Here is an 18,429-nt window from a genome sequence, read left to right as displayed (position 1 = left end):
CCATTCTCATACGTAAGTAGGCACTTCATTGATCGAAACAAGGACGCATGACGGTAGTTTTGTTAGTTGGAAATTTCTGATTATTCACGTGCTACTGATAGGTTATTTTTCTTCTTCTTCTGATTTTGTTATTTAGATTCAGCCTTTCAGGCATAAGTCCAAACCTTGATCGAGAATTCAGGTTCACCAGATGTACGTATTGACTTGTTGATGTGCCAATATGTAGTGTCGTCATGCATGCGTGCAACTGCGTGGGAGAACACATGTAAACATAGGGTAAACGACACCACCATGACAAACCACACGACAATTTCGTTTCTCTCTGTATTGTTCCTTCTGATGGAACAATTGATGAGTAGCACAAAATTGCCATTCCTTTTCGCGTGGCTAAACTATTCGGTGTACATCTCGCTGTCTCTGATTGCGACTTCAGCGAGTGGTTTTTCTTTGGACGTAATCTTCAGCGAGTGGTTAGCTGCCAGGTGATTATCATTTTTCTGTCTCCAAACATGTATTTAATAAGTTAAATAGTACATATCCGCAATTTGTGGTTGGATGGACATGCACAATTGACTTAAAAATCCACTGGATTTAATTGCTCCTCATTATGAATCACTTAGGGTCCCATTCAGATGTGGCAGCACTTTGTGGTTTGTGAAATTTCATCCTTGGTTTATTTCACCATTGGGTTCCTCAGTGCACCTGTCATGCACTTGATTGGAATGATCAGCAAGATCCAGCACCATTAGATTCAGCTGGAAAAAAAACGACTCGATCGAACGCGACAAGGATAGCCGGTTGAGACCGATAGACCATGAACATCTGATGGGTGGTTGTACGCTCATAGCATACGCATCGCGTTTTCAGCTGAAAGAAAACAAGCACGCTATGTTGACATCAAAGGAAGGGGCTTGACTGATGTAGAACTCTGGTCCAACCTTTTTTTTGCTGGTGCCACTTTATTGTTGCTCTGTTGTGCCAAAGTTATGATCACCGCGTGGAGAACATGTGATTTCATGGGAATGCATTTCATTTCTAAAAAACCATTATTGGCAAAACACCTAGGACAGAGCTGTGACATGAGCTTCTTATGGTCCATGGTTTCCCAAAGAGAGTTACATTTGAGCTTGCTCACGACAAGCATTTCGAGAGATTCATGACTGACGGGATCGGGATAATCCATGGAAGTCCATTGACCCTTATAACTAAGGTCATGCATATGCTGACGAGAAGCAGGCCAAGCTAAAAAGTAACAAGCTACTTGTTGATTATCTGCACACGAGAGGCAGCAGGAGATTACTTTTATCTTATCTTATGGTTGATTACATTGATGCCGTGTTGTGTCTAGTGTGGATTACATTACATATACTGAACTCTGAACACTTGTGTGAAGGGCCCTCTAGGCCTCTATTCTAAATTCCTGTGGACGGTGGATAGGATGTGGTGTACACTGTTCTATAAGGCTGGTGACCATGTACAACAGGGGCGAGATAGGTTAAGACCTCGTCGTCTAATCTACATTAATTATCAGCTAATAATGCGAGGACACGGTTCGATCGGCCTGATAGCAGGCAGCACCAGACACTATTTGTTTATTTATTTTGGAAAAGGCACACACCATACAGAATTGGACAGTCAGGTTTTTGGCAATGTGGATATATACTTGCTGCACAAATCAAATAGGAGTACTTTTTAATTAATTAAGTTGCCGCTGGCTGTTGCCAATTCAATCTGTGTCATAGGTGTCTGTAAGGACATCGATCGTATGTGTGTTCATAAAGGTGATTGTTCATGCACGTGAGCATTTATGTGTACATACTATGTTTTGGAGAAAAGGTAGCCGTACACGTCTTCAACGATTTGTTATTAGGACTTACCCGCTTCCTAGTTCTGTTGTTTCTCTTGATCCATACGTTCAATGCCCATATGTGTGCACGCATGTGTAATTGTGTATGCCAACTTAAGAGTCACGCGACTGGAATAAACTAGAAATGCATGGCCCAGCTTGCTCCAGTCCTTTAGATGCGAGTAACCGTACCCGTGACTACCCAGGACCAAGCTAGAACGAAAATGACCCCAAAAACATGTAGACATCACATGGACTTGAGCTTGCATAAACCAGTGGCAGCCATCTACACACCTGGCACTGCTACAAGCTTCTTTTGTTGTACATTGTTTCTCGAAGGAGCCATTGATGGTCCATGTATATCATTCCATGATCTGAAGAGTGGCTTGGCCATGTTGTTGGCTAGGATTTATTATTCGTACTCTCTGTAGCTTTCGTTTGTGGTGACATCGATATTTTTGGTACATAGGAGAACAATAATGACTAATTTCTCGATAAAAAATTCATGCACATCCCAATGCGATGTCATGTCAACCTATGAGCAGTGTACTAAATTTGCATTCGCTGACCTACTCCTACATTTAAAATTGTAGATCATTTTAGTTTTTTTTAATCATAGATATTATTATACATCTCCATATAGTGTATATCTAGGTGCATAATAATATCTATAAACTAAAAAAATCAAAACGATCTACAATTTGTAACGGAGCGAGCATTAGTTAGTGCGTCTACCCATGGTCATCTTGGTGTCTCCGGACGACGTCTGCTTGTTTCCCTAGCGCGATGAATAGTTGGGATGTTCGTATGACATGCACTCTGCAATCTGCATGGATCTGGAATACACTAATGAGTAATGACTAACCCTGGCGCATGTGCACGTGAAACACGTTCCACTGCACCAAAATTGTGACCGTACGACTGCTAGCAGAACAGCAAGGTGCTAAGTGGGGCTGACGGGCATTTATCGCTATCCGCACAGCACATGCCCTGTGCTGCAAATTAACCTAGAACTAATCCCTGTCAACTGCTCGTTAACAGTAAGCATCTTTGTCAGCAACTTAAGCACACGCAGTGTAGTGGAAAAGTGATGCTCCATTTTTCTCTCTCTTACTTCAGGCATCGTTGGGCATGGATTTTACCACTGCAGCTAGCGAGGCTCCGTTGCAAAAAGCAAGCATCGGGTAATGTACAGACATCGATGCCCAATCTGCTCAGCTAATAAACTATCAAATTTTGACACGAACGGCGGAAGGGTAAGGACGTGTTTGACCTTAGATTAAAGTTTAACTCTTGTCACATCGAATGTTTGATACTAATTAGAAGGATTAAACATTAGCTAATTATAAAACTAATTGCATAAGTCCTGGACTAATTCGCGAAACGAATCTATTAAACCTAATTAATCCATCATTAGCAAAGGATTACTGTAGCACCACATTATCAAATCATGAATTAATTAAGCTTAATAGATTCGTCTCGCAAATTAGTCTCGGAGCTAAAGTTTAACGATGACCTGAGAATTAAGCATCGCTAGACCTGGCATGACGTTTCAAGCCTCGCTTGACCGCGGGTGCTCATTACGATGCTGGTGGGTAAGAGCGTCGAGTATGCAGTGTCTACGTGCAAGAAACGGTTAAAGCTGCTTTAACGACCATGCAACAAGAGAATTTCACCTGAACAAAACATTTAAATTTCAACAGTGGCCGTAACAATTGGTTCCGATAATTCTTTTACTCCTCTTTTTCAAACAAATTGCTTCTAACATCTAATATAATTGATGCCGCGCGGCGCTCAAGAAAATAAAATACAAACATCAAATTGGCTCAAGCGTCGCATTGCAGCTGGACCTGGGCTCCACACCTGAACATGCATGAAGTCCTGTCAGGTGGAGTGCAAATTTTGGCGGCAAGCGCAACAAACGTATACCTAGAACCTTATCAAAACATCATAAAAATAGAGGCCCTACTAACTTGATTCTCTGCATCATGAGTCATAGATTGAGGTCGTTAGGAACTGTATATGGTACAGACATTTTTTGCAGAGCAAGTCAAACACGGAGGGCGAATAAAATTAAGGAAAAACCTACTAAGGGCTACAGGTGTCAACATATTACGGCATAAAAAAATGCCGTCGCATCATCATTGTTAAGCCCAACCAGATCAAATTATGTGCAGATTACAGTGTCTCCTGCACATAATTCGGCGAACGCGAACTACCCACCCACCACATGAATAGAATAATCACGTGTCACAGCTCAAGACGAACTTGTGTTTAGTATATATTTTGTTGAGGGAACAGCTGATGTCTATCTCAAACGTTTATGCATGGATCCAAATGTCACACTTGTAAAGATCTCATTCTTAGGATATCCCAAAACTAGAGTGACATCCTAGCTATTTCCTCAGCAACATGGTCTATTAGGTGATATTTTGATTAATAATTTATATAAAAAATAAAACTTTATACTAAAATAGTTTTTTTAAACATAGTACGTACGCATGCGATCATATACACATACTCATTCTTATAGAGTTATAGTCCTATGAATATACGCACCTAACTTTATAACATTATCAGCGAGCTCAGTTCGCTTACATTAAAGTAATTATATATTATAAAAGTATTTTTCACAATAAATCCATTAATGCAACCCATATATTTTCGAGTACTAAGCTAGAATACTTCATGTACTCCCTCCGTATCAATTTAGATGTCGCCGCTAGTACAAATCAAAACGAATCGAAATAATTGTCGTTGGTAGTCAAGGGAAAGCTATTTCTCTTTTTTTTTTGCCCTAGAGTTCGACGCCTGCTTCCCTTGACCCCTTCCGCCGTCGTGTTTGCCTCTTCCTTCGGCCTCCACCTTAGCTGTCAGCCCACGCAATGCAGACTTCACTTACATCCGTGCAGCACCTGGAGGTCGCAGAAGCAGCCGCCGCCGTCCTCCCAAACTCACCTGCGCATCTTGGGATCCATGTCACCCCACGAGGCGCCCCACCTAGTTGCGGCGGTGGACAGAGGCTCGGGCCCGATAGAGAGTCTGAGGCGGTAGAGGAGTCCGGAGCAGCGGAGTGGGATGCCGCCATCACGTTTGGGAGGAGCTGAGGAGCAGCGGCGTGGTTGGGAGGGAGGAGCGGTGTCCTTGGCGAGTTGGCGTGAACAGATAGAAGGGTAAAAGGATAAAATCATCGTTTCCTTAGTTTTATCAAACTGGTCGGAAACGACAATCGTCCCAAAACTAATTTGTTGACGTCATACTTTTGTTAGGCCTTCAACCATACGTGTGGCGTATGTGAAGTAAAAAAGAAAACGAATTCCAACACACATACCATTTGTTTGGCCTTCAACCACACAGCCAACAGCCAAGTAAAACGGTCAGCCCGCGGTTCCCTCCCCAGAAATCCCCGCCGGCCAGCGGTGCCGTACACGGCCGGGAGGAGGCGGACGTCAAGCCGCAGCCGCGGTAGAATTGCATCCCAACTGCCGTCTCGCTCGGCGACCAAAAACTGGACACGCGCGAACGCGGGACCCGGTCGGGCGCGAAGCTTTCCGCGAAGGGAGAGAGAGGCGGAAGCGGCCGGCCCCCATCCGCTTCCGCCCTGCCTCCCACCACATTTTCCACTTGGTATATAGCTCCCCGTCCGGCCCCCTCGCTTGCCGCCACAGGGAGAGACGCGCTGCCATGTGCTAGCTCTGCTCGTCCGGTCCACAGCTTACGAGCCTGCCCGTACGATAAGCCAAGGAGGGAGACGAGGGAGAGGAGAAGGCGAGGGATTTGGGCTGGGAGCGAGAGGGCAGAATCAGAGGCGTTTTGGCTCTGAAATTTTAATCTTTAAGCGATTGATCAGGCGTGAGGAGCAGGCAAGAGAGGAGCGGAAATGGTGGTGGTGAAGCAGAGGAGGATGTCGGGAGAGGTAGGAGACGACGACGGCTCTGTCTTTCTTGCTCGGTTCACTTGTTCTTGGGCTCTTGGCGTTGCAACTGAGAGTCTGAGAGCTTCCCGAGTTTTCTTTTTAGATTTCCTTTTTTTTCTCCTTTCTTCAGACAATTACAACTTGCAACTGAGAGCTTAGCTAGGATGATACTGATAGTGATAGGCGCCGTTGCTGTGCGAGTGCAGGTGTTCTGGCCCAAGATTGTGCTGAAGAAATGGCTCAACCTCAAGAGCAAGGACTTGGACTTCGGCGCCGACGAGGAGGAGGACGACGACGACGGCAGCGACATTGACGACGAAGGTTGGCCAAAGTTTCCCCTTCTCCGACGAGACCCATTCTCGTTCTACTGCCCAAAGCTCACTTCTTTTTTCTCTCTCCACCTCTCACTTGATGTCCTGCTTTTTTTCCCCAGAGAACTGCGGCTGCGACGGCGACGGCCCACGCCGGCCGGCCGACGGCGGCGCTCAGATCACCGGTGAGTTCAATTCCCGCTCATCATCCGTTTCATTACGTGTTGAATTGCGGCTAGTGTGTAGGCAGAACTGAAAGCCGCGTTCCGGTCCTCCGTCTAATGTGTTGATCTTATCCAATGGGTCGTGTTTTAGTGTTTTCTTTTTAAAAAGCAAACCCAGTCGGTCGCGTTACGGAAGAGAAAGGGCAGCTTTGGACTGCTCATTCATCCCCTTTGTGGTAGGGAAAAAAGATGAACTGGTCCTCATGCCGCCATTAGTGTGTTTGGTGCGTCGCATCATAGCTTTCGCCCCGCCCCGGCCCGGCAACCTTGAATCTCCTTGTCTCCAATCACACAAATGGCTTCCAACAATTGCCTAATCTGGCAGACCGGCCGACCTTTATGATCCTGCTTCATCAGTAAAAAAATCATGATATCCACACATTTTCATGTCAAAAACGAAATTACTATTGACATTTTTACCCCAACCATAACAGTAATTCAATGAAATTTGTAGCTTTCATCAAAAAGTAAAAAAAAAATCGTTAGTTTCAAGTGTGGAATTCTCACTGTTCGATCAGCGTTGCTTCTGTCGATTTTTCACTAGCATTTCTTCGCACCGCCGTGTGCTGAATTCTGCTGCATCAGATGAGAGCCTGGAGAGCGCGCCGTACAAGCTGAGGAGGAGGAACTCGGAGACGCTGCGCGCGCAGTACATCAACACCAAAGAGTTGAGGTTCGTCGTGTGATTCGATTGATTTCAGCGATGCGTGCGCCTTTTGCGATTCGATTAACCATGCCCGGCGTTTGCAGGGTCTGCGTCGGCACCTGGAACGCTGGCGGCAAGGCCCCGCCGGAGGACCTCGACATCTCCGAGTGGCTCGGCACCGGCGGCGACGCCGAGCCCGCCGACATCTACGTGCTCGGGTAAGCTCCACGGCCGCCGGACTTGCCTGCCGTGCTATACGTCATCGACCTGCCGTTCTTCCCGCTGACGCGTGTGATGGAACGCAGGTTCCAAGAAGTGGTGCCTCTGAACGCCGGCAACGTGTTCGGCGCGGAGGACGGGCGGCCGGCGCAGGCGTGGGAGTCCGTGATCCGGGGCGCGCTCAGGCGGGCCCAGCCGTCGAGGCCCAAGTACAAGTGCTACAGCCACCCGCCCTCGCCATCGCGGTTCGACCCGCCGCCGGCCGCCGCCGACGAGCTCCTCCCCGGCACGGACACGGAGACCGACACCGACGACGACGCGCCGTTCGGCTTCCCGGCGCGGCCGGAGCAGCACGTCGCGGCGACCCCAAGGAAGCTGAGCAGGCTCAACCACTTCAGCGTCGTGGATGATGACCCGGCGGAGCTCAACGGCGACGAGCCTGACGAGCTCGATCAGGAGCCGCAGCAGCCGGGGCGGATGCTCCTGAGGTCGCTGAGCAGGGCGGACAGGGTCGGGCTGGTCTGGCCGGAGCAGCCGCTGGACCTGCTGCCGGCGCGCGCCATGAACGCCGCGTCGTCGGCGTCGTTCAAGGCGTCGAAATCCTTCAGGGCGTACAAGTCGTTCAGGGGGTCGTCTCGCGTCGCCGACGCGGCGGCGGCGGACGAGCTGCCGATGATCCCGGACCTCGACCTTGACCTCGACGGCGCGCTGCGCAAGAAGAAGAGCCGGTCGCCGTTCGTGAGGATCGTGAGCAAGCAGATGGTGGGCATCTTCCTGACGGTGTGGGTGAGGAGGGGCCTCAGGAAGTGCGTCCAGAACCTCAAGGTCTCCACCGTCGGCGTCGGGGCCATGGGCTACATCGGCAACAAGGGAGCCGTGTCGGTGAGCATGTCCATCTACCAGACCATGTTCTGCTTTGTGTGCTGCCACCTCGCCGCCGGGGAGAAGCCCGGCGACGTCCACAAACGGAACGCCGACGTGCAGGAGATCCACCGGCGGACGCGCTTCCCTGCCCCCGGTGACCAGCAGCTGCTCAGGGACATCCACGACCATGAGTGAGTACTGAGAAGAGTAAGTGAGCACCAAACCCATCAGGATTCAGTAGTCTGACATTTTTCTTGGTGATTTCTGCAGTCGGATCTTCTGGCTGGGCGATCTGAACTACCGCCTCGACGTGTCGTACGAGAGAGCGCACGAGCTGATCTCGACGAAGAGTTGGTCTAAATTAGCCGAGACGGATCAGGTGAGTGAAGAAATCAGAGTCCATTTCGTCATTCTGAATCTGATTCTGATTCTGATTCTATCTGAATTCTGACGATGCTGATGACGATTCTGGCCATTGCTATTCTCTGCAGCTTAAGCGCGAGCTGAAGAAGGGGCGGGCGTTCGACGGGTGGACGGAGGGCGTCCTGGAGTTCGCGCCGACGTACAAGTACGAGGTCGGCTCCGGGAGGTACACCGGCGACGAGCACAGGGGCGGGCGGCGGACGCCGGCGTGGTGCGACCGGGTGCTGTCGTACGGGAATGGGCTGCGGCTGCTGGGGTACCGGCGGTCGGAGCTGGCGCTGTCGGACCACCGGCCGGTGACGGCGACGTACGCGGCGGAGGTGGAGGTGTTCTGCAGCCGGAAGCTGCAGAAGGCGCTGACGCTCACGGACGCCGAGGTGGAGGGCGGCCAGGTCGTGCCGGACCTGGATTTTTGACCGAGGGTTTGGCGCTTTAAATTGCACGCGCCGTGGAGACTGAAGAGTGAAGAGCGTGCCACCGGTGTCACTTGGTCGCTGCAAGTTCAGAACTGAACGAAGGCTGATCGTTCAGGATAACCGGGAGAGCTTGCGTCTTGCGATTACTTCATTTGGGGGACGAAATGGTCGTGTAAATATGAGCCTCTGAATACATCAGCAGATCGATGTATTTCCATTTAATCATGATGGAGTCGTGTGCCTCCTTCGCAAAAAAAAAAAAAAAAAAATCGTATGCCTCGATATCACTTGTCTCTGAGATAAGTCTTGGTGTGTTTTATGCATGAACGCGTGTGCCTGTGCCTCAGCCCTCGGTGCTCACTGGCATGACACACAATACGAAGAGCGGAAAGAGCAGAAAAAAAAAAGAGTGACTGCACCAGCCGGGAATCGAACCCGGGTCTGTACCGTGGCAGGGTACTATTCTACCACTAGACCACTGGTGCTTTCGATGGCTGCCGAGTGATGTAAAAGTCTAGTTCAGCAGGACACAGCAGCAGCGTGATTTGCTTGTGCTCTGCTCTAATGAGGATTTCTTTGCCTACTGAAAGCTGATGAGTTCGTTGGTTTTTCCCAACCTTGTATTCTTCTCCATATTATTTTCCTTTATGTGAGCAAAGGCCGCCTTTGAGCGATCAGTATACACGGAGAGTACGAGATACTTCTCATTCTTGGCTTCAGTGCTAAAAATGCATGTTTGGAGGCTTCCGAGGCATTCTTACTGATGAACATGACTGAGACTTCTCTTTATTTATCACTTGATCTGAACAAATTCTTCATATCGATCAAGAGTTCCTCAGATGATTGGCACTCACATCAGCTTTCATAAGAATAAGTGAGGCATCGGCAAATAAGAAATGTGTTAGACTCGATGCACTATTGCAAGTTTGGGGATTTTCGATCATTCTAAGTCAACGATATTAAATGGGTTTTAGTACAACTTTTTTTAAAAATTTTCTATCATACTTGGTCAACCACATTAAATGGGTTTTAATACAAGTTTTGTCCTGTTTGGGAATTTCCTCTGGTACTTATGGTATTAACCAACGAGCCTGACTATTTAGGCTTTTCAGCTAAATATGACTTGTTGACATGTATGTGACAGTCAATTTCTCATATATCTACTGGTTTATTGGTTTGAGATGATAAATTAGGACTGAGATGTTACTATAATTTAGAGTCATGATGTCCGAGGAACCAGTTATGATCATACCATAATCGATTTACTATATATTAGTTGTGATGGGTGGCTGGTTAGATGGCCCGGCTATAGAATAAACTATTCTATAGCCGGCCACGGAGTATACTCTCCCTCTCTCTCTCTCTATATATATGCTAGCTTTATTTTTATAAAATACATTGATGTAGCATTGGCCCGATCTTCCGAAAGGTAGTGATAAATTCGATTGGTGGAGACTCGATGTTGACGATCCGGCTTCTAATCAGACACAATTCGAATCATTGCAACCGCTACACCGCTGCTCCGTTGGTTATCAACCAAGCACAACTTGATTGACCTCGCCGAGAAGGCTTTTCCTGCAAGCGAATCGAAGGACACAAGCAAGAAAGTATAAACATGCAATCTGATATTGCAAATATGAATGAAGTAAAGAAGGGTTCAAGCCCTCAATTCGAAAGGATTAATCGACACAGTCGAGGAGAACAAGAACATGGGTCCTGAATCACTGTAAAAGGACTTGTCGCCACAGTTACAACGAATCAATCTCTTCTCAAAGGAAAACTAGAACTAAACAAACCCCAGTTTCTAAGGCGGCGGCTACTGAGTTTATATTAAAAAGGGGTGAACTAAGGTTGGGGGCGACCATGAAGGGGGCGCCCACAAATTGGGCTTAAGGCCCGACACCTTCTGGAGCTAGGACTAGAACCAAAAGAATGGCATCGTCGTCCCCGTTCCAACGCATCAAAGAACGCCTCATTTCGATGTCGTATGAAGGAGATATGGCCGAAACCGTGCAGGGGTGTTAGCTGAATCCGAAACGAACGCGACGACCTAGTTGGTGGCGACTTGTAACTTGGGGAAGACCATAACTCGTGAGTGTCCAGCATGGCGATGTCCTCATCATGCATGGATAATATATAGAACTTAGTAAAATGTCCACATATTGAGTCCACCAAATTTGTAGTTTGATATTTTCTTTTATGTGAGAATGTTTATAATTAGTCTCTGTTTTTAGTGTCCCATGTGTGAGGGTTAATATGGATATATGTCAAACAAAAAACCTTCAATCAATAATGCTAGGATAAGATCCACACTACATGCATTGTGGAAGCATTTACAAACCATATCAGTACAATGTGTAATGCAATAAACTAAAAAAGTCATCATTTTTAAAATGGTGATGGAAAATGTTGAGAAAACAAATTTCATATATATCAAATAAAGCATCGCGAACCATGCTCATTAAGTATTTAAGCGATAACAAATTGGCGCCCAGTAATATATATGATCAATCACTAGAATTCCAAATACCAAAATTAAATTTAATTGCCTATTGAAAAAGGTAACATAATGCACAGTTGTGTTTTAGTTCGAAATAAAGGGAGGTGCTTTTTTTCTTCATGTTTTTTGGCATATGGATCTGGTTTGTTCGACATCCTTTCTTCTTTCAGCCAATCCAAATTTTTTTTAATCTTCTCCAGCACGATGTCTTCAAAGCTGGCCATCCCCATTTCCACTCGTCTTTGTTCCGACACCACAACACCTACCCCTATGTCAGCCACCTCAGCTAATCCGGCTTTCCGTCCTGAGCTCCCTGACAGAGGACCAGCTAGCGAACACATATCGTCAAGCCAATTCCCTGAGCTAACTTCAATGTCCAGGGTCGAGTGTCGCCTTGAAGAAGTATAATTACTTTGCCCTTTTATGAGGTGGGGAAAAGAAATATAGGTTTGCATTATTGGCATCAAATATAATTGAACAACCATTCAACAGTGCATTAACAGTTGTACGGTTTTTAAGATAATGCAGTAGTCTTTCTTATCAATAAAAGCTTCATTTATCCAAAGAAAACGTACAATAAACTTTCGATTTTTAGATAATAGAATTTCGGCATCAGCCTCTTAGGGACCATCAGGCCATCCTTATTGCAGTACATGGTTGCAGCCTTGCAGGCATATGCTATGAGCACCATACAACCATGATGACAGAGAAGAAAACTGAACGTGTCATCTCTGTCTTCAAGACAGCGAGCTAGCTGATGAGAGAAATCATGCATGCCTCTGCTTGCGGCAATATTTCTTATTCATCACAGTATTGAATCCATCAATCACGCGCGAACGAGAGGCCCGATCCGCTGAGCTTCTCCTCGACAATGGCGTCCAGGCGGCGCGCCATGTCCGGCGTCATGTGGTTGGCCCAGTCCCCCGCCCCTCCCTTCCTGAAGTACCAGTCGTTGGCGAAGTGGGTGCCGGCGGTGCCCGAGCCTCCCTTGTTGACCTCGACGCTCTTCAGCTTGTCGATGCTGCAGAGCCTCACGATCTGGTCGACGACCCCCGCCTCCTCCTCAGCCGGCGAGAACGGCTGCCCGACGAACCGCGCCAGCTTCCTGGCGTTCCCGGCGGGGTCGCGCAGCATCTCCTCGTACCTTAGGAACAGCACCGTCTCCGGGCTCGCCTTGCTCGCGTTCCAGTACCCTAGGAGATGGTCCCAGATGGGCCCGCTCACCGACGTGCCGTTGCAGGCGGCCTCGAACACGTCGGAGAAGGAGATGTCGGCGTTGACCCTTCTGACGAAGTGCCAGAACGAAACAAGCATGTCCTTGGGATCCCTGCCCAATGACGTTCAGTTAATTGTTATGATCTATTATGTTTATCATTTTTCTTTTCGTAGTTTAATTTAGCTCTATTATTACCTGCAAATGTAGATGATTTTGCAGTCGGGGTTGTTGGTGATGGAGGTGGGGAGAATGGAGTGGTGCAGGTGCGTGGACATGAGCCTCGGCGACGGCAGGGTATCCATGACGGCCTCGTCGCCGGCGGCGAACATCCTCTCCATGTAGGGGACGCACTGGTGCGGGTTGAGGCGGAGCAGCGGGTGCCCGGGGTTATCGGCCGGCGGGTGCGCGGCGCGCGCCATGGTGGCGAACGCCAGGGCCTTGAGCCACGTGGTGCCGGACTTGGGGATGCTCGCGAGGACGACGTCGCCGCGGCGGGGCGCGAAGTTTCTCTGGATGGAGACGATCCCCGGGACGAGGGTCGCCAGCACCCACGTGCCCTGGTAGAAGCACACCCACAGCTTGGGGTCGGTGGTCAGGCCGACGACGGGGATCACCGGCACGGCCTCGGCGCTCTTCATGAACGGCTCCGGGCCGATGGCGCCGGCAGGTTGGTTGGTTTTGCCGGTGGTCATGCTGCTGGTTGTGGAGTGGAGATTATGCGCAGAGGCGAAATATATATAGGCATCATATTATGTGCAGATTATGCGCGTGCGCACATGCTTCACGGGGCTTACTGTAGCTTCTTGAGTTGGATAATAATCCAGCTAGGGGGAAGCTTTCTTTTCTTCGGGTCATCGAGTCGACTGAAAACACATCAAAATGAACTAATTTCGGGATTTTAAAGCAAGAAAAGTGATAGTAAGAAAATAAACTGACTGATCCTTACATCTCAACTAAGAAAATGAACTTTGATGGCAATGGCATTAGTTCATCGTGGTCCAAAGGAGGGGGATCGTCAGAGATCTCAACTAATATGAATACAAAGCAGTAAAGCACGCTAACCATATGGTTTGTGTAACACATTAATTTATTTTTGCTTAGTTTTGAGATATTATCTACGTTCAAGAAGACAGTTTTTATTTTGATTCGCTGTTCGAAACTAGAACTTGATTTTTCCTCAAACAATTATCGTTTATAGCTACAATAGTGTGAAACATTTTTACAATGTAAATCTAGCTGCGTACTTGTTATACATTAGATAGACATAATTCGACTAACTGAACTGAAACAACACGTAATTTTTGTGATACAAAATTGATGTTTACTAAATTTGTTTGTATTAAATTTTTTTACTTATAATCGTATTTTTGTCATAATAAAACAAAACATGCTTTGTAATTTTAGACCGAGGAAATAGTACATATGGGTCACTTTTTTACCCTTCCAAAGTCCCACCATTACATTCACCATCTTTTGTGCTATGCAGTTCTATACGAGTTGGGGAGAGAACTCCATCAAAAATCATATTTACAAGGTCTATCTTTTTATATAAAAAATAACCATCTATAGATGATGTTATGATATGATGCCATACAAAATTTCAAGTCCAACCTGCACATCATTTGAGATCCAAGAGAATTAAAAATCCAATATTTAGAAGCACAATAACAAAAGGACAAAAGGTTAACTTTTGTCCATCTGCATGCGTGTTCCACGTTTGTGTTTTTTGTATCCCACAAAGGGGATGGAGTTTGGTCCTGAAATTTTGCAGTGTATTAATATGGCTTGAACTATGAATGGTGAATTTTTCCAAGATTTTTAAAAACTTTAGGATATAATTTTTACAGGAGTTTTTTTTAGTTTCCCAACACTTCGCTTGTTTTCCTTCGCTGATTTAAATGATCATAATTGTACCTGGACATTCGCAAATGAATGTACTGCTTTGACATGCATATTCCACGTCTAAGATTTCCTTTGACTTTCTTCTAGAATTTTTAGATCCTCGCTGACTATAGGGAGTATCGCAGACCATGATGCTAGAAAAGAAAATATATATGTACGAGCTCTATTCGTTGATTTTAGTATGATGACTGTAATCATGTCAGCAAAAGCGGCATATGTTTGACATAGGAAGCTCCTATCGATCGCCCTAAAACACGTGAGACCAATAAATGAAATACGAAGACTTATGTTTTACTACCTTTTCTTTTTCATGATCGTCTTAAATCACGCAAGGCCCACAAGTAAATACAAATACTTTCTGTTTCCCTATTCTTTTTTAATGTGAGCGCGAGGCTATAAATAAAATGAGACTTTTGTTTGCTTATTCCACCCTCACTTCCCATTGCTCACTCCACACCGACTAACCAATCACAAGAAATGTGCACCAAGTGAAGCAAACTCTCCCTCTGTTTTGGATATATAGGAATAGGATGCTTAAAATAATCTAATTAGTTGCATCCATAGTGGATTCTACTTGATCTGTGCATTCACATTGGACACTTTTTTAACATGCTACAACCACTACTCAAGTGTGCTAGCATGGACAAACTTTATCTGCAACTATGTGCTAGCATGGATGACTGCTATTTTTCCAAAATATTAAGTATTGTAATTGCACTGTGTATATCAGTGATAATTAGAGTTTACCGGATCGATGTTCAATTAGTAATGATAGTAAAATAGCAGTAGCAACCAACTACCTTTGTCATTTGTCTTATTACAGGAAATTCAGGCTCGGTTCTAATAAATATAGTGCTCATAACGTCTACATTTTGACCAAGTAGCTAGTAGTACAAGCTCGGTTTCTTTCTAAAAGTCATATTTGCAATAAGGACGAGTAATATTTGAGACCAAGTACTCCTTATATTTCTTTTTCTAAGGCACATGCACATATCAACATTCAATTCTCGTAATCTCCATCCAACAATTAGTATTACAATATGTAAATTTATTGTACAACAGTGATATCACTGTATTCATTTGAAGGTACTAACTTATGATTGTGGTTTGTTGTGACAAGCATTATACTGGAATGGTCCTGTGCATTTTTTTTTCAACCATAACTCATTCACTAATGCATCAGTACGGTGCAGCAAGTGAACTGGGGCAGCAAATAAATGGAGATACAAGTTTTACAGTGATATTTGTGAACAAGCTCATTGAATATCTGTGAGCTCCAACTGATATCACGCTCGCTACTCAAACACGGACTAAAGAACACGCATCCTCTCATTTTCTGTAACTAAATCCCACCCATAAAAGCCCACAAACCGAACATGCTTCAATGCAACAGTAATAAACAGACCATAAGATAAGTCTTGCGATCAATGTACGTCTTCCATAATCTGCATTATTTCATACCTCTGGCAGGTAGTGGCGGAGCTAGGAATCAATCTGAGGGGCCGATTGCTGCATTCCGTTTAACTTTAGTGCCGGCAAAGCTCTCGTGATTTAGAAATAAGAGAAACATATAAAGAAGCAGATGAACAACCTTATCGACACCTGACAACGAGCAACAAGCAGGCAGCTTTGCGGTGGTTTGGGAGCGCTTGGGAGGTGCGGAGGTTAGGGACACGTTACCATTGAGCTATTCAGTGCATCGAAGTCTTGCTATGCATGCTGGAAGGGCATGATCAGATCACGCAGGGTCTCTGTTTGTTTCTAGATGAACTGCCGATTGGTTAAAATTGCTGTTGCATTGTTTCTGAGTCCATGGACGGGAGGACTGGTATACTTGGCTCTTCAGAAACTGTACCTGGGCAAGGGGGGCCATGGCCCACCTTCGCCAATGAATAGCTCCTCCAGTGCTGGCAGGGAGGGCTCTGATCCTATTCCTTTGTGGCCTTGAGTATTATCATAGTATTTGGCATTTCAGACCTTTTGGTTCGTCCACTGAAGTAACTGATCCATCAGCAATAACATCACAGTTAGAGCGGTTGAAGCAATAATGGAAGAACGAGAAGCATATTTATGCTTATGCACACCTTATATCCAGTTGTTTTTGTAAGAAGAACAAGAATGATATTATTAACCATAAAACTGTTACTATCAAGGAAAGAAACAGAAAATTTCCAAAATCATAAATGATGTTAAGGAATATGTGTTTGGAAAACATTGCAGTCTTCCCCCAAAGTCCTGCCAATCGTGTTTAATCAACAGAAACAACTCCCCATACACCTTAACTTGACAGAGGGTAATCAAATTAGATCTATGCAAACCATCCAAAACTTGTTAATACGTTTGCGCGCCGTGAACAACCCTTAACAGAATAACAGTTAACACCCAACCCACGCACACATTTTTCCCCATCCACATCGAAGATCAAAAGGGAGACGGGAGTTGATGCTTAACGGTCTTGGGGGATCTGGCGTGAGAGAGCTGCCAGTACTGTCGCCCATACATCTATTGGTCCACCAGAAGATTTGAACAGTCCTAGATACAGGATTGTACACCGAGATGTATCAGACATGAAGACTACGATGTAGTACGGCGTGGTCTATGTGGAGGACAAGGACTGGTCGAGGATTAGAAAACTACTCGTAGCAATTAGAGTAGGACTCTCTGGTCAAATCCGACCAGTACTCTTGTAAAACAACCGACCTGTAACCCTACCCCTGGCATTATAAGGCGAGGCAGGGACCCCCTCCAAACATCATCAATCAATACAATCCAACCAATACATAGGACGTAGGGAATCACACGACATAAGCGGTCCGAACCTATCTAAATCGTGTGTTCGAGTTCACCTTTGAGTTCCTGGTCTTCAGCGAGCCCCACACATAAAACACCACTTCGGATACCCCCTCGGTAGGTTGCCGGGTCTAAACACCGATAGCTGGCATGCCAGGTAGGGGATCTCGCCAAAGATCCATCGGCGAACTCGATGACTCAAATCATCATCAAGCCAACCGTCATGTTCGAAGAGGGCGCGACATTCGTCTTTGACTCCTGGGTCTACATTGTGGATGGCGCTGGAAACTTCCATCGCCACATCGCACCGGACCTGAAGGAAAAGCACTACGACATCAACCTTCGTCACCAAGCTTTGGAGGATTTCGTTGAAAAATTCAACAAAATTTTTGACCTCTTCCGAGACTCGAGGGACGGATCTGAGTACAACTCGACTTCTCCCACCAGTTGGATTGGTTCTCACAAGCTGACGCTCAAGCAATCGTGTGAATCGGTCTATGATACAAATCGATTCTTGTTGGACTCCGAAACTCAGGTACTGTCTACCAAGCTACCCTATCCAGATCTCAATCCAACTCAGATTCGATCGAGGACCTCGACTACTACTTGAATCCGGATGAGGAAATTCCTTTATCAGGTCCACAGCACAGCTTGGTAATCACATCTACTCCACAAGGCAGATTCGTCTATTGACCCGATATGTAGCCATCCGCTCTCGCCAAGGACAGTGAGTCACGCCTTGTCGCCTACCTCGACACTCTCCCATACTAGGAGGGTACCCATTTATCTCATATCTACGAAGAAGACGGCTCTACAGAGATTGTCACATCAAGCTCAGCTAGTTTTTCCCCGGAGTGGGAACTACTCGCCCTCGTTACTCCTCAAATGGGCGATGGCGAAGAGCCACCAGAAAGGCATCCGCGACGTGAGTGCCATCCAGATGACGTGTCTGCGGATGAACTCACCACCAATGTAGAAGGAGAAGAGACCGAAAGTCAAAGGAATCGTCGACGTACAAGAAATGCGGCGTGAGCAGATCATCGCCGCCGCCTTGCATCTGACCTACCCATTATGAACTTGGATCACGCATTTGAAACAGTTCAAACGTGTCACCATCACACTCTTGCCACCATTGCATCCATTAATCTGATTACTC

General features: G+C 46.3%; 2 protein-coding genes and 1 non-coding gene across 3 annotated transcripts; 1 reads left to right on the top strand and 2 right to left on the bottom strand.

Moving 5' to 3' along the window:
• Positions 1 to 5,406: 5,406 nt before the first annotated feature.
• On the top strand, positions 5,407 to 9,168 carry LOC101768557 (type IV inositol polyphosphate 5-phosphatase 3). The gene is made up of 8 exons (XM_004968386.4): positions 5,407 to 5,762; positions 5,969 to 6,083; positions 6,196 to 6,258; positions 6,883 to 6,970; positions 7,048 to 7,161; positions 7,249 to 8,217; positions 8,297 to 8,405; positions 8,518 to 9,168. Exons 1-8 carry the CDS (start codon positions 5,727 to 5,729, stop codon positions 8,863 to 8,865), a joined length of 1,842 nt encoding a protein of 613 aa, XP_004968443.1. The 5' UTR covers positions 5,407 to 5,726; the 3' UTR covers positions 8,866 to 9,168.
• Positions 9,169 to 9,279: 111 nt separating this feature from the next.
• Positions 9,280 to 9,350, bottom strand: TRNAG-GCC. The gene has a single exon. It is a non-coding gene; the product is annotated as a tRNA-Gly (tRNA).
• Positions 9,351 to 11,937: 2,587 nt separating this feature from the next.
• On the bottom strand, positions 11,938 to 13,309 carry LOC101768148 (cytosolic sulfotransferase 5). The gene is made up of 2 exons (XM_004968385.2): positions 12,777 to 13,309; positions 11,938 to 12,692 (listed from the first exon to the last, which is right to left on the bottom strand). The coding sequence occupies exons 1-2, from the start codon at positions 13,271 to 13,273 to the stop codon at positions 12,188 to 12,190; spliced, it is 1,002 nt and encodes a 333-aa protein (XP_004968442.1). The 5' UTR covers positions 13,274 to 13,309; the 3' UTR covers positions 11,938 to 12,187.
• Between the last annotated feature and the right edge of the window lie 5,120 nt (positions 13,310 to 18,429).

This window comes from Setaria italica, chromosome V, assembly GCF_000263155.2.
Source record: "Setaria italica strain Yugu1 chromosome V, Setaria_italica_v2.0, whole genome shotgun sequence".
Classification (NCBI taxonomy): Eukaryota; Viridiplantae; Streptophyta; class Magnoliopsida; order Poales; family Poaceae; genus Setaria; species Setaria italica.
The sequence above is the reverse complement of the archived record's forward strand: the minus strand, read 5'-3'. Positions and strand labels throughout refer to the sequence as shown.